Raw genomic sequence first — 15,434 nt, forward strand, 5'->3', positions numbered from 1 at the left:
TTGTGTCTTGTCAGGGCCATCAGGGGTCGACAACGTTGGCCTAGGTTCCTTCCTTGCGGATCCGCTCGGTGGGGATTTGATCGTTCGCCCCACCTCGCACACTTGATCGGTGGGGATTTGGTCGTTCACCCTGCCTCACAGACTTGCTCGGCGGGGGCTTGGTCGGTCGCCCCGCCTCGCAGACTTGCTCGACGAGGGCTTGATCGATTGCCTCGCCTCAAAGACTTTCTTGGTGGGTATTGGTGAAAGTCGCCTAGAGGGGGGTGAATAGGCGAAACCTGAAAATTAAACAAGCTTATCCCCAACTAGATCCCTTGATTAGTGGTTAGAACAAGATACACAATTATCGGAGTATAAAATCTAAGTCCTTTGCTTGTAAAGAGTATTGCTTTCAAATAATGCGGAATTGATAAATCAATACTACTAATAAGTCTACGAGAATAAAGCAAGAGGGCTTAGGTAAGAAGTGCAATAACACATGTTCTTTCTTGCAATGTGTTGCTTCACTAAATGAGAATTTAACTTAAAGCAACACCAAATAGTTTTAGCAAAGAATAGTGCAAGAAAAACTTAGAAAGGGAAAGAACAAACAAATCACAAGCAATAAGCACACGAGACACGGGTGATTTGTTTTATCGAGGTTCGGCCCTCGAAGGCCTAGTCCCCGTTGAGGAGTCCACTAAGGACGGGTCTCTTTCCACCCTTTCCCTCTCTCCACCAATCACACAAGACCGGCGAGCTCTTCTTCTTCTCAAGGATCACTTAAGACCTCGCAAGGACCACCACACTCTTTGGTGTCTCTTGCTAGCTTTACAAGTCTCCAAAACTTTGGAGGAAGTTCAATGGGAGTCAAAACTCCACGCACAAATGATCACAAGATGTAGTGCTCACTAACTCTCAATAATTCTCACAAGGCACTCTTGCTAGACTCACACGAGAGGCTTTCTTTTGCTAGCTCTCTCTTTGTGGCACTTGTGTTGGTTGTAGTGGCCTAAATCTTGCGCATAGGATGGATCAATGAATATAGGTGGTTGGGAGGGCTTGGATATGTCAACTATATGACTTGGAATGTTGCTTGGGCTCCCTCTCCTCGAAGTGGCTGGTTGGGGTGTATTTATAGCCACCAACCAAATTGTAGCCGTTGGAGAAGTCTGCTGGCGATGGGCGCACCGGACAGTGTCCGGTGCGCCGCCACATCATCCTCCCGTTAGGGCTTGGAGCTGGTCGACCGTTGGAGGCTTTGTCCTCATGCGGCATCAGACAATCCGGTGCTACACTGGACAGTCTGGTGCCCCTCTGACCATCTGCTCTGACATCTGAATTGCACTGTTTACTTTGTAGAGTCGACCGTTACGCGCAGGCAGTCGTTGCCTCGCTGGTGCACCGGACAGTCCGGTGGTGCACCGGACAGTCCGGTGAATTATAGCGGAGCTGCGCCTGGAGAACCCGAAGCTGAGGAGTTTGAGCTGATTCACCCTGGTGCACCGAACACTGTCCGGTGGCACACCAGACAGTCCGGTGCGCCAGACCAGGGCACACTTCGGTTTCCTTTTTGCTCCTTTCTTTTGAAGCCTGACTTGTTCTTTTGATTGGTTTGTGTTGAACCTTTGGCACCTGTAGAATGTATGATCTAGAGCAAACTAGTTAGTCCAATTATTTGTGTTGCACAATTCAACCACCAAAATCATTTATGAAAAGGTTTGACCCTATTTCCCTTTCAATCTCCCCCTTTTTGGTGATTGATGCCAACACAAACCAAAGCAACTATATAAGTGCGAAAATGAACTAGTTTGCATAAGGTAAGTGCAAAGGTTACTTGGAATTAAACCAATATTCTTTTCATAAGATATGCATGGATGCTTTCTTCTTATTTGAAATTTTGGACCACGCTTGCACCACTTGTTTTGTTTTGCAATGTTTTGGAAATCCTTTTTCAAAATCTTTTGCAAATAGTCAAAGGTAAATGAATAAGATTTTGAGAAGCATTTTCAAGATTTGAAATTTTCTCCCCCTGTTTCAAATGATTTCCCTTTGACTAAACAAAACTCCCCCTCAATGAAATCCTCCTCTTAGTGTTTAAGAGGGTTTTAGATATTAATTTTGAAGAGGGTATACCAATTGAAAAATCTTTTCTTAACCCAAATTTGAAAGATCATGTTTTTGAAATTGGTGATGGTGCGGTCCTTTTGCTTTGGGCTAATACTTTCTCCCCCTTTGGCATGAATCGCCAAAAACGGATACTTGTGAGTGAAATATAAGCCCTTCTTACGTTCTCTCCCCCTTTGGCAAACAATATATGAGTGAAGATTATACCAAATTGGAGAGTTGGCGGAATATCGGCAAAGAGTGGATAATACCAATGGAGTTGAGTGGAAGCGATGTCTTTGCCGAATACTCCATTTCCCTTTCAATCTAAGACTTAATACATGAGATGCTCATGAAAACATATTAGTCTTAGCCTTGGCTCAATAGAGATAGGAAATATGCAAATGTACCAAAGGAAAGAGACATGATTAAAAGGATATGACAATGAAGCTTTAAACAGTTCTATATAATATAGATTGCTCCCCCTAAATATGTGCCTTGAGAGGAACACATATTTTGGCCTTAAATGCCAATTGCACATAATTAGGGTAATGAGAGCATATCTGTATCATACAGAATGTGAAGTGCATTGTGTCATAGTATAAGTGTGATGCCCATGATAGTTTATGCACTTATGAAAACATGTTAGAAACATCTTAAGCATTTACCCTTAAGGATTTCAAAGAGGCTTAAGGACCATCCACCTTTGGAACAAAGGCAGCTTATCCTCATTACAAGGTTAAGCTTTAAGCTCTTTGACAATAAAATTACTTCACCCAGCTTTAACAAAGATGCAATAATGAATGTTTAAGAGGTTAAACTAGGTATGAAGCAGGGCTAATGCATGAACATGTTTTCTCTTCCTTTTATACAAGATATGCAAAGAAAGTATGAAAGAGGAAGTTTTAGGTACAAGTTAAAATGAAAGGAAGTTGTTTTACCCTTTTGTACCTTCACATAGAGACACTCTCTTCATTGTGCTTTGTCCTTAGTCTTAGTCGCTTAAGACCTATACTCAAGACAATATATGGAAATATTTTGCACAAGAGAGAGTTCTACAACTAGTGATCCTTTTCTAAGTCATTGTTATTATATATCAAGTAGATCACAAATTGCATAAATATATCATGAATTCTCCTTTTAACTTAGTGCATATCAAGAGAGATATCGATTGAAATTACATGAGGCACTAAGAAGCATAAGTGTTAATTGAAGTTATTCAATGATCAAAGCGATCAAAAGAACAACATAGGCATTAGATCATTAAATAAGCTTAAAAAGGGAGAATCCAGTGAATATGCTACTCTAACAATGAAAGCTACAATCCTTGATAAAGGTGATATTATTTTACCAAGATGGATTGACATGTAGTAGCATACTTCATGAGAAACTTATTCTTATACTTGAGACTATATGAGATTACTAGGATAAAGTGTTAGTCTCAATATAATTAAGATTTAGAAATATGCTCCCCCTAAAGATATGCATCAAGAAATTGAATAAATTGGATAGATGTACTTAATTTTAAAACACATAGGGAGAAGCATTATTCATCTTGATCAAGGCTTACAAAATTTGCAAAAACATTTTATGCCTAGTATTTTCACAATGAAAAAGATTTAGAATGCTTACAACCACACCATTGATTATTTTGAGGATCTCATTATCCAAGTAGGTGTTGTTGCTCTTGATGTCTTCCTTTTTCATTTGAGTGTCCTCCCTTTATAGTTGACTCTTTTTCCTTCCAAACTTATTGAAAATACTCAAGAGAGATGTTAATAGCACAAGGGAGTATATGATGAAGAATGATTTCTTTTAGATAAGGAGTATAAACAATTTATCATTCACAAGTCACACAGACATGAAGTAAAATCCTTAGCATTAGTGCACATTATTAGAAAAGAGGAATAAGCACCTTTTAAATATCTTGATCAATCATAGGAATTTTACTTCTTCATATTGAAATTATTGTCATGACTTAAAAGCAAATCAATATGAGAATAGATATAGCAAAGGCATGAATTAGATTCTAATGGACAAGTGCATTTAAGAGAATGAGATTGAATGCATATCTGGATGACTTAAGTCCAATAAAGAATCTATTCTTCTCATAGGTAGAATTTAGAGTAAATAACCATTGATGGGAACTATATTTGATTAAGAAGATGAGTTCCCATACCTTTGCTTTTACCTTTCTTCCTTTGGGTGAAGAGTAACCCTTGTGGCGTGCGGCTTGCACTTACTCTCTTGTAGATTTTCATAAGTAAGCTCAAGAGATATGCCATTAGTAACACAAGCACTAGTTTCCCTTCATGTAATCATTTTGATAAGGAATGGAAAATAGATTACTAAAGCATGGAAACTTTATAATATGAACTAGGTTATTCCATGATGTATGCTTAATTTTGCTTACAAAACAAGCATAGATAATTCTTTAAGATTATGGGAATAAATCTAATTCATAACATGGAGAGCGATAAATATAGAAGAATCATATCCAACTTAAGCAAGAGGCAAAACAACATAAACCATTGGATTGACTTTTCTTTTCATGTTAGATTGCGCATCTCCAAAGAGAAACTTATTCTCCACATGTGAGACTACTTAGGTTATTTAGACAAAAACATTAGTCCCACAATTTCCAGATATAAAGAGAGATTCTCTTTATAAGTGTCCTAAGGAATTGAATTCCTTACGTGACACCTTATTCTTTTAAGAACATAGAATATCTCTCTATATCTAGAACATGGCAATAATAGGATGATTAGTGTAAAGCATGCCATGAGATACTTACAACAATTTAAAGCATGTAGATTGCCATGGTATAGAAATGATGAATATACAATCTACCATATGAGAGAAATTTCTTCAAAGAATGGTGACATAATTTAAAATTTTTTGAAGTGCTTTCTTTTTCTATGTGACTACACAAGACACATAAGAAATGATAATTTAAGATACTTGCACTTAAAAACATAGATGTTACCATCCTTTGGCTTTCCTCCACGTTGTAGGCCTTGTTGTTTCCGCACGGGATAATTCTTTATTTCCTACAACGTCAATACTTTCCTCGAGATGATATGAGTTTAAGACATAGTAATTTGAAAAATAACCTTGGGTCAATCATGGATATAGATCATTGAAGATTGATAGCTTGAGTTAACAAGAATTGAATTGACTCTCTCAAGCACCCCAAGGCTTCATATCATCTCCTTCTCCTGCAAAGCTTGTCAAGCATATTTTTGTACTCATCTCTTGATGGGTCCATCAAGGTTAGTCAATAAAGATCTAGGAACCCAAACGTCCTTTGTGCTAGCACTAGGTAAACTCATTACCTTTCTAGCACAAGTTGCAATTTTGGGTTGCCTAGTTACATGAGAATTAATTAACAAGCTAGGAGTGGGATTGTTACCAATGGGACAATCCTTGCATTGATGTCCCTTCTTTCGGCATATGTAGCATAGGCGATCCTCAAGTCTTGAAGATTTCTTCTTTCCTTGTTTCTTTCTTGCTACATGGTTAGTGAATATTTTCTTTTCTAACACTATGCCTTTTTGTTTTAAATGGGGACAAGACCTAAACAAGTGTCCCTTCTTGGAGCATTTAAAACAAAGTTTATCATCCTTGTTAATAATCAAGTCATTTTTAATATAAGGACATGACCTAATCGAGTGCCCCTTTTCAAAGCATTCACTACACTTCTTACTTCTCTTAGTGTGAAGTGTGACTTGATTATTACCTTGGATGTTACCTTTTATGGAGGCATGGTTGAGGCTTTTGTAAGAGGTATTGATTTTCTTCTTTTGTTCCCTCCTCTTGGCAATCCTCAAGTCCTTGACATTTTCTTCAAGAGATTTAGTGCATGCCACGGTTGTTCCCATCTCAAGCTTCTTCACCATGTGATCACGGTTATCTTGAGAAGGTTGAGCAATGCACTTCCGTTTTAGTTGTGTCAAGCTCATTTTTAGCCTCTCATTTTCTTCTTTGTGTTTTTGATATGTATCATCGTTTGTTCCTGCAAATTCTAGCTCAAAGGAAGATTTGCTTGTCGACGGACAACAAGCATTAGCACATGGTAGTGTAGTTTCAATTTGAATACATGTGCATGAGTGAGGTTGTTGGGATTTTAAGTTTTCTATCACAACCTCATGAGCAATATTTAATATGATATGATCATCCATAAGATTTTCATGAGAACATAGGAGCATATCATATTTTTCTTGAAAAGCTAGATTTGTATCTTTTAGCTTTTCTACTTGGTCCTTAAGCAAGGCATTCCTATTTACTAATTGAGCGATACAATGTAAAGCGTTATCTTGCTCAATTGAAATAGTTTCATACCTTTGGACCAAATCAACATGAGAGAACTTTAGCTCCTCATGTTCTTTAGTCAACTCGTCAAAGTGTAGCATTTTCATGGAGAGAACATTTTCTAGCCTTTGACGAGCTTCGCTTTGCTCCCTCGCTCTTTCTAGAAGTTTGAGCATGACCGCCTTATCTTCTTGGCTTAGGCGAGCGTAGAGTTGCATGAAGCTTCTTTCTTCCTCCTCATCCTCGTTTGTGCTTACGCTATCATTTTCATTAGCCACACAACATATGTGGGAATCGAAATGGGAAGACAAACCTTTTGGAGAGGTGGATTCATCGTTTGGTCTCCATCGTTCATTTTCTTCTTCTTCCTTCAAGGGGTTAGTATTAAAAGAACTAAAGGAAGTAGAAGCATCATATGAACTATCATGTTTGAACTCATCAAATTTACTTTTGATCCTAGTCCAAATATCATGCGCATCAGGAATATGTTCATTATAATTTGTAATGAAGGCATGATAATCTTCTTCGCTAAGAGAATTTCCTAAGATGTCAAGAGTTAGATGGTTTAAGTGTATACATCTTTGATCTTCCTTGGAAGCATCATAATCAGAGGGTATGATACTCTTGTCTATAATTTGTTCTAATCGTGGATCTATAGTTCTAAAAGCATTTAGTACACTAGTAGACCATGAATCATAGTTAGAACAATCGGAAAATAATATCTCAAGAGTTACCTCCTTCCGAGTTGTGTTCTTATTCTTTTGGGATCTTCTTTGAGCCATCACTTCGAGTTGTTAGACTCAATATGAAGTGCCTAGCTCTGATACCAATTGAAAGTCACCTAGAAGGGGGGTGAATAGGCGAAACCTGAAAATTAAACAAGCTTATCCCCAACTAGATCACTTGATTAGTGGTTAGAACAAGATACACAATTATCGGAGTATAAAATCTAAGTCCTTTGCTTGTAAAGAGTATTGCTTTCAAATAATGTGGAATTGATAAATCAATACTACTAATAAGTCTATGAGAATAAAGCAAGAGGGCTTAGGTAAGAAGAGCAATAACACAAGTTCTTTCTTGCAATGTGTTGCTTCACTAAATGAGAATTTAAATTAAACCAACACCAAATAGTTTTAGCAAAGAATAGTGCAAGAAAAACTTAGAAAGGGAAAGAACAAACAAATCACAAGCAATAAGCACACGAGACACGGGTGATTTGTTTTACCGAGGTTCGGCCCTCGAAGGCCTAGTCCCCGTTGAGGAGTCCACTAAGGACGGGTCTCTTTCAACCCTTTCCCTCTCTCCACCAATCACACAAGACCGGCGAGGTCTTCTTCTTCTCAAGGATCACTTAAGACCCCGCAAGGACCACCACACTCTTTGGTGTCTCTTGCTAGATTTACAAGTCTCCAAAACTTTGGAGGAAGTTCAATGGGAGTCAAAACTCCACGCACAAATGATCACAAGATGTAGTGCTCACTAACTCTCAATAATTCTCACAAGGCACTCTTGCTAGACTCACACGAGAGGCTTTCCTTTGCTAGCTCTCTTTTTGTGGCACTTGTGTTGGTTGTAGTGGCCTAAATCTTGCGCATAGGATGGATCAATGAATATAGGTGGTTGGGAGGGCTTGGATATGTCAACTATATGACTTGGAATGTTGCTTGGGCTCCCTCTCCTCGAAGTGGCTGGTTGGGGTGGTATTTATAGCCACCAACCAAATTGTAGCCGTTGGAGAAGTCTGCTGGCGATGGGCGCACCAGACAGTGTCCGGTGCGCCGCCATGTCATCCTCCCGTTAGGGCTTGGAGCTGGTCGATCGTTGGAGGCTTTATCCTCATGCGGCATCGGACAGTCCGGTGCTACACCGGACAGTCCGGTGCCCATCTGACCATCTGCTCTGACATCTAAATTGCACTGTTTACTTTGCAGAGTCGACCGTTGCGCACAGGCAGCCGTTGCCTCACTGGTGCACCGGACAGTCCGGTGGCACACCGGACAGTCTGGTGAATTATAGCGGAGCTGCGCCTAGAGAACCCGAGGCTGAGGAGTTTGAGCTGATTCACCCTGGTGCACCGGACACTGTCCGGTGGCACACCGGACAGTCTGGTGCGCCAGACCAGGGCACACTTCGGTTTCCTTTTTGCTTCTTTCTTTTGAAGTCTAACTTGTTCTTTTGATTGGTTTGTGTTGAACCTTTGGCACCTGTAGAATGTATGATTTAGAGCAAACTAGTTAGTCCAATTATTTGTGTTGCGCAATTCAACCACCAAAATCATTTATGAAAAGGTTTGACCCTATTTCCCTTTCAATTGGTCGTTCGCCCCGTCTTGCAGACTTGCTCGGCGACTGGTCGTTTGCCCCGTTTCGTAGACTTGCTCGTCGCGGACTTGGTCGATTCATGGGCCAAAGAGAGGTTTATGGGTCTTTCCTTGGTTACCCCTTTTCTGGGTACCCGAGACAATGATTAACCCATCTTAACATTTTTACCATAATTATATCATAGAAATTCTAGCTATAGTTAATTATAGAAAAATGATAGATCTAAAGAGATAGCAAAACCTTTTTCTTGAGAATATTAAACCGCCAATTTCGTGTGTCGTGTGTCGTGTGCCACGTGTGAAACGCATAGGATTGTTCCTCTTCTTCGCTTCTCGCCTAACAACACCCGTTGTCACGGGCGAAGCGTGTACGTCTGTTTCTCTTCCTAGCTTCTCGCCTAATAATGGACTGCCACAGATGAGATTTGTGAAACCACCTAAGCCCAACATGATAGGAAGTCACATACAGCGCGACGCTCCCACATATAACACCACACTAGCTAGAGGAGAATGAGCGACCGAGCGGCCTAAAAATGGTAGAGCTAATTTTCAACTTATACCTTTATCGGTCTCTTGACTAAGATAAAGTGTAATATTTGTTCTTATTAATCTTGTGCCGTCATAACACACAGTCATTGTGCTAGTATGTTCATTGTGTAGATCTACTTATGTTGAGTGCAACATTGTTGAATTATTCATTATGATTTTTCTATGATTTACTATGTTTTTTGAAGTTCGTCAAAAAACAATAAAAAAGAAAAAACCATCAAAAACCACCACCAGTTTGGGGTTAAGCGACCAACTTTGGGAGATAAGTATTAAGGGCATGTACAATATATAGCCTCTTGATCATTTTTAATTATAAGAGATCTAACAAACTACATCATACAATACAATGGGTTATCTTTAAAACCAGTCACATTATAAATACAGTTAAGAGACAATACTGATAGTCTGTCTCTTATATTTTTATTTATTCCTATAGGGTTACCTTAAGAGACGAAGTATTAAATGGTATGTACATGTCCTAAGTGGGGAACAATTTTGATTTTAAAGCTAAAGAAAAAAACTAACTTTTGCTATAGTTGAAGGGTGCAAATGGACTTCGAGTCTGCCTTCAACAGCTTACCCATCTTATCCTATAACTTATCTTTTATTTTAAACTTCACTCTATGAATAATATAGTCTATAATATAAAAATAGTATTTTACATGACTATATGCACAATCTGATGACAGTCTCATGGCTGCACTACCCCTCGGCCATAGATGGTGATTTCCTAGCCCACGCGCAAAGAAAGGTGTGCGTGCCCCTTCTAGGGGTTGTGAAGAAATGGTAGGAAAATCTCTATTATTAAAACTTGACCCGAATTCATGCCCTCCCGCGTTTGGCAGGCGTTCGGTTTCAGCGCGTGCCAACGTGTGGCCATATCCTCGGACGCGAGATCCTCATTTGATCGAACAAAGCTTTATTCACTTCCGTGCTGCTCTGAATCCCTTTCTGCCCCTCTCTTCTCCAGTCCTCCGCACTAGGCGTTCAACTGTGGCACGTGTCGACGCGTGGCCATATTCTTGGACGGGAGATCTGTAATACCCAAATTATAAAAATTATAAAAGAGTTGATCTTGTTACGTGTTTTGCCATCCACTCATTAATTCATGGAAATAATCACACTTAAAGAATTAAATAAGGCACATCCATAAAATATGCATCATATTGGAGTTTTGCTTGTTTGTGCACTTAATAATAAAATAATAATAGAAATATAATAACGAGATGAGAATTTGAATTTAACCCATTGTGCACTTTAGGGAATTGGAAATAATATAATGAAAGTAAGAGAGAAATATTATACAACACAAAATAAATTTATAAATAAATAAATTCATCACATTTTGGGTATGTTCAGATTGTACTTTTAATCTGAGGATAAATTTGCCACGAGATTGGAATTTAAATTTGAAATGGAAGTTTGAATTTGGAAAGAAATAGAAAAGAAAAAGGAGAAACAACATTGTGTGCTTTGGGCTGGCCGCCACCCTTCCAGGCCCATTCATCTTTCCTTTAGACCACGCGACCCAACTACTCCGTCGTGTGCCGACGACCCTGGCCCACATGGCATCCACTCATCCAACCGAACCGCTCGCTGCTACAACTGACAAGTGGGGTCCGCTCGTCAGTCGTTTACTCGCTCCTGTGTCGCGACTCAGTCATCTCGCTGCACTCGTGGCCCACCTGTCAACCCCCCTTCACGCGGCCACGACAACAGAAGAAGCGAGATCCACGGCGAGCACCGCCATGGATTCTGCTGACGTTGTTACTGGCGGGGCCATCCTTCGCGAGCCATATAACTGTCTTGTGCTCCCTTTCCTCCCCTCTTCTACCCTCTTGCGCGAACTCGATCACCAGAACCAGTCTCCGCTGTCGCGCGCCATTAGCTGGGAGGGGGAATTTCTGCCACCGTGGCTTAATTAATCCGCGTTGACGCTGCGCCAGGAGTAGTGCGCCTGAGTGGGAAGCCTCGCCACGTCTCCGGGGAGCTGTCGATTTACCGTCGTGGAGGAAGCGAACCGCTGGGTGACCCGTGATTCCTCGTCGGAGTGCGGATTCCGCCGCTGACCGTAGACGCAGCTGCACGATCCTTATTCCCCGGTGAGCACTTTACTAGGGTGTATCTTATCATCCCTGCTGCCTCCACTACATTAGGATAGAACTTTTAGCCTGCGAATCGCGTGTGTGTTGGTCACCGGCGATGGCACCGTCGCCGGTACTCGGGCGCCGCCGGGTCGTGGCGAAAGCTGGGTGGGCGTGTTGTGACCGTCGGATGTGCGGTTCGCGGTTAGGATTAGAGATCGTGTACCCCTTCGCCCGAATTGATCTGCACCGTTGGATCTCGTGCGGGCGAATCTAGAACCATATAAAGTACTTTAAATCTGAGTCCTCGATTCGAAATCCTAGGGTTCTCGGTTGCAGAGGAATTGATCTAATACAGGGTGCACGTGTACGATCTGACGGTCAGGAATATTGGTACCCCTTCGGCCGGGTAGTTTTGCGTCTAGGTCCTTAAAGTCTTTTAGAATCAACCTGCCGTCCATAACGGGTTAGCCTGAGTCTTAGATTCTTTTGCGCCAGAGCCCCTGAATTCATTGGTAATTGACGCACAGTCCAGAGAGTAGTGAAAACAGAGAATTAATTATGGAAATTGTTTTTTAATGCAAAAATAATTTCCGAAACTTGTATAATTCATATTTAATTTATTTTAACTCTAAATTGATTCATTCTAGAGGCATTAATTTTGTTTTAATATTGTTTATCACCTAGTACCACTGTTTAGCCATGGAACTTGGACTAAAATTATTCGCTTGAGTTACTTTACTCTAGGTACTAAATAACTTCAGAAATTCATAACTTAATAATTGTGACTCTGAATTTAGTGATTCTTGTTCCTACGATCTTGTTACGACACGTAGAATATTATCATACATTCTATTCTGTTGTTGGTGTGATGTTAATTTCTACTATACCATGTTTGTTTGTATTGTTGCGAGTAGACGAGCCAGCCACAGAAGATCCAGGGGTTCAGCGGGTGGAGACTGCTGAGCAGGAGCTCGTTGAAGGCAAGTTGTGTCCTTGATCACTTCTTTTTACTCAATCATGTTCTTATTAATCATAATGATCTACATAGGTTAATTTTAATAGGACCCAATAGGTTACCCTAGTTTGGCTATCATTATATCTTGTTTACCACTGAAATTTTGGGTAATATCTGCTATTGCTATATGTGGTTTTGGGTATAGAGATACACATTATTTATGATCGTACTTTTATTATCAGTTTGTTATTTACTGTTCATGATAAGATCATTATGTTAATTGAAACATGGAGCGACCACCCGGGAAAACAGTGCTACCACAAGGGTGGTATGGGATGCCCTTGGCTGACTAACTGGGAAAGCTAGTGGAGGACTACCTTACCTGATAGGGGCAAGGGCAGTAGAGGAGTGGTCAGTGTAAGGAGGTCCTTGGGTTGATTTTGTTGCGATGGCGGTCAGACGAGGTATCCCTGCATTAGAGATTCCTAGAAACTGTAGCGGGTTTTCTAAAGCTAGTGGAACTTTGTCAATGTCTCGTAGTGTTACCCTGCCTCGCTTCCTTGGTAGAGGTATATGGGGTCCGATCAACCCCGTGGCAAATGGGTAATATGACTTGTGGGTAAAGATGCGCAACCTCTGCAGAGTGTAAAACTGGTATACTAGTCGTGCTCACGGGAATTAAATTCAATTTGTCATTTGCATCGCATTGGGATTTATTATTATTATTATTTACTATTACTATGATTTGGTATTTACTTACATGTACATGTATCTGGTAATAAAATTTTGATCAACTTATAAAAACAATGCTCAGCTTTAACCCTTATTTGTTGATCAGCCTTATACTTTACATGAACTCTCATCTTTGGTGAGTTCATGCACATTATCCCCCACAACTTGTTGAGTTATGATCTTTTATGAGCTCACTCTTGCGATATATAAACCCCTCACAGGTGAAGAGCATGTGGTCGAAGAGGAGCCACCCTACAATGAAGCATACAAGTTGATCTAGATGGCGTCTCCGAGTCAGCTTTGTGGCGCTAGAGAAATAATGATTAGTTCGCTTTATTATCATCATTTATTTTTTAAGACTTCCATTATATAATAATTACATTTATGATATTTACGATATTTGTCTTTATATACTTTGTCATTATATATGATGTTCTTTCTTGGCGCATATATGAAATGCACCCGTCTTTATTCTTTAAATCCGGGTGTGACAAGATTCTCATTCAATCGAACAAATCTTAGTTCACGTCCGTGCTGCTCCGAATCCCTTTCCGCTCTTCTCTCCTCCGGCCCTCTCCACCTCACCCTCGTGAAAGTTTAATTTATGTTCCGTAAAAAATAGTTGATTATTTGGTTTGTTGTATATTTACCATAGTTTACCTATAAAACATTTTCTATCTCAACTTTTAAAAATTGTTTGTTTGATTTTTTTCATATAAAAATAGTAAAACATTGATTTTTTTTTAAATTTGAATTTTTTAATATTTATTTATTGTGATTTACTGAAATTTTAAAACTATCGTCAAAACCATACAAGGTATGAAGGCAAACGGTTTTAAAGGGGAGGGGGGGGGGGGGGGGGGGGGGGGTTGAAAAGATTAGTTTTATAGTTTAGAATGTGAGTGAAACGTGTGAAAGGAAATGTTTATCATGTTTGTCTATTTGTCTTCCATGTATTTCGTGTATTGTTGGCGGCCAAAGTACGTAACATTACAACAAAGTGTCCACTCGAAGAACATGTTTCAAAGTACAGTTACATTGCAGCAACGCAGATAAACGAAACAAAAGCAAACGCTGATTAGCGGATCTCAGCTCTACGGGACGCGCTATGGCCAGCACCAGCAGCCGACCACGATGAACTCCTTCCAATCCAACACGAAAAAAAAAAGAGCCGATGACAAAAGCGAAAGCTCCAATGCAATGGTTTCACTCCAACTCATGACGGCCTGTTTCCGCTGCCTTGCCGTTGCCGCTGGTGGCCATCCCCGAAGGCGATTCGGGCGGTGGCGACGTGGGGAGCCTAGACGTGAAGCACCGGTGCTTGAGCGCGTCGCTCGTAGCCTCCTCCTCACCCACGCCGTCCGTCCCGCTCCCGCCCTCGTCGAAGTTACGCGCGTAGCTAAGGGCGTCGTACTGGAAGTCCTGGGACCGGCGGCGCGCGTGCCTGCCAGACCCGAGGCTCTGGCCCTTCGCTTTGATCCACGCCGACGGCGACCGGATCAGAGACGGGGACGCCGGCCGGTCCGCGTGCCGGTGTCCGTGTCCGTGTCCGTGTCCGTGGCAGTTGGTGCCGTGCGCGGCGGGGGAAGACGATGATGTCGGGGACGGGCGGAAGCAGCCGGCGAAGCAGCCAATGTTGCTGGCGACGGGAGGGACCTGCACATTCAGGTGGTGGAGGTGCGATCGCCGGTGCTTTCCATCGCGATGGTTATGGTCCGTCTCGCCGGGGGGATCAGACATGGCGTTTCTTGGTTTCTTTTTTTAGCCAAGCATGGGTCAAGAAAAAACGAGGTTTTGTCTCTTTGGACCTTGACTCCTTGGGTGCCGGACAGCGTCTAAAGTTGGCTAACACCCCGTTTGGATGTCAGTATTTAGGGCCAAAGTTTGGAATTGAAAATGACAGACCCAAAACTTCCTCCATTTCCGTGTGGTATTCAGCCAACTAGCACAACCTTGCAACAATTCCGAGCTTAGACCCTCCGTATTCGTTGGATCCTGTCTCATGCCACCCAAACACTAGCATTGGATTTAAGCCTCATTTTAATTCGCACCTAGTTTTGGTATTGGACACATTTCAATTCCATGGCCTTGAATGCTGACATCCAAATGGACCCTAAGGGCATGTAACCCTAAGCGTATGGAACAGTTTCTAAGTACAAAAGACAGATTAAGGCCTGTTTAAGATCTCAGTTTCTCAAAACCACAATTTATAATTTCACAGTTTTTACATCAATCCAACCAAGACCTGTTTAAAGACATAAACATAAGACTGCAGCTATGTGCAAGCAAAAAAAACTTTGGTTTTTGACCCAAAAATACTGTGACATGGGTTAAAACATGGTTTGATCTACACCCAAACGTTTTTTGTCTAAAATACCATGATATGCTCAGATAC

At 41.0% G+C, this 15,434-nt stretch overlaps 1 protein-coding gene across 1 annotated transcript; it reads right to left on the bottom strand.

Moving 5' to 3' along the window:
- Positions 1-13,977: 13,977 nt before the first annotated feature.
- Positions 13,978-14,844, bottom strand: LOC103643014 (filaggrin-2). Its single transcript, XM_020551153.3, has one exon. It carries the CDS (start codon positions 14,777-14,779, stop codon positions 14,246-14,248), a length of 534 nt encoding a protein of 177 aa, XP_020406742.1. The 5' UTR covers positions 14,780-14,844; the 3' UTR covers positions 13,978-14,245.
- Positions 14,845-15,434: the final 590 nt, after the last annotated feature.

This window comes from Zea mays, chromosome 3, assembly GCF_902167145.1.
Source record: "Zea mays cultivar B73 chromosome 3, Zm-B73-REFERENCE-NAM-5.0, whole genome shotgun sequence".
Lineage (NCBI taxonomy): Eukaryota > Viridiplantae > Streptophyta > Magnoliopsida > Poales > Poaceae > Zea > Zea mays.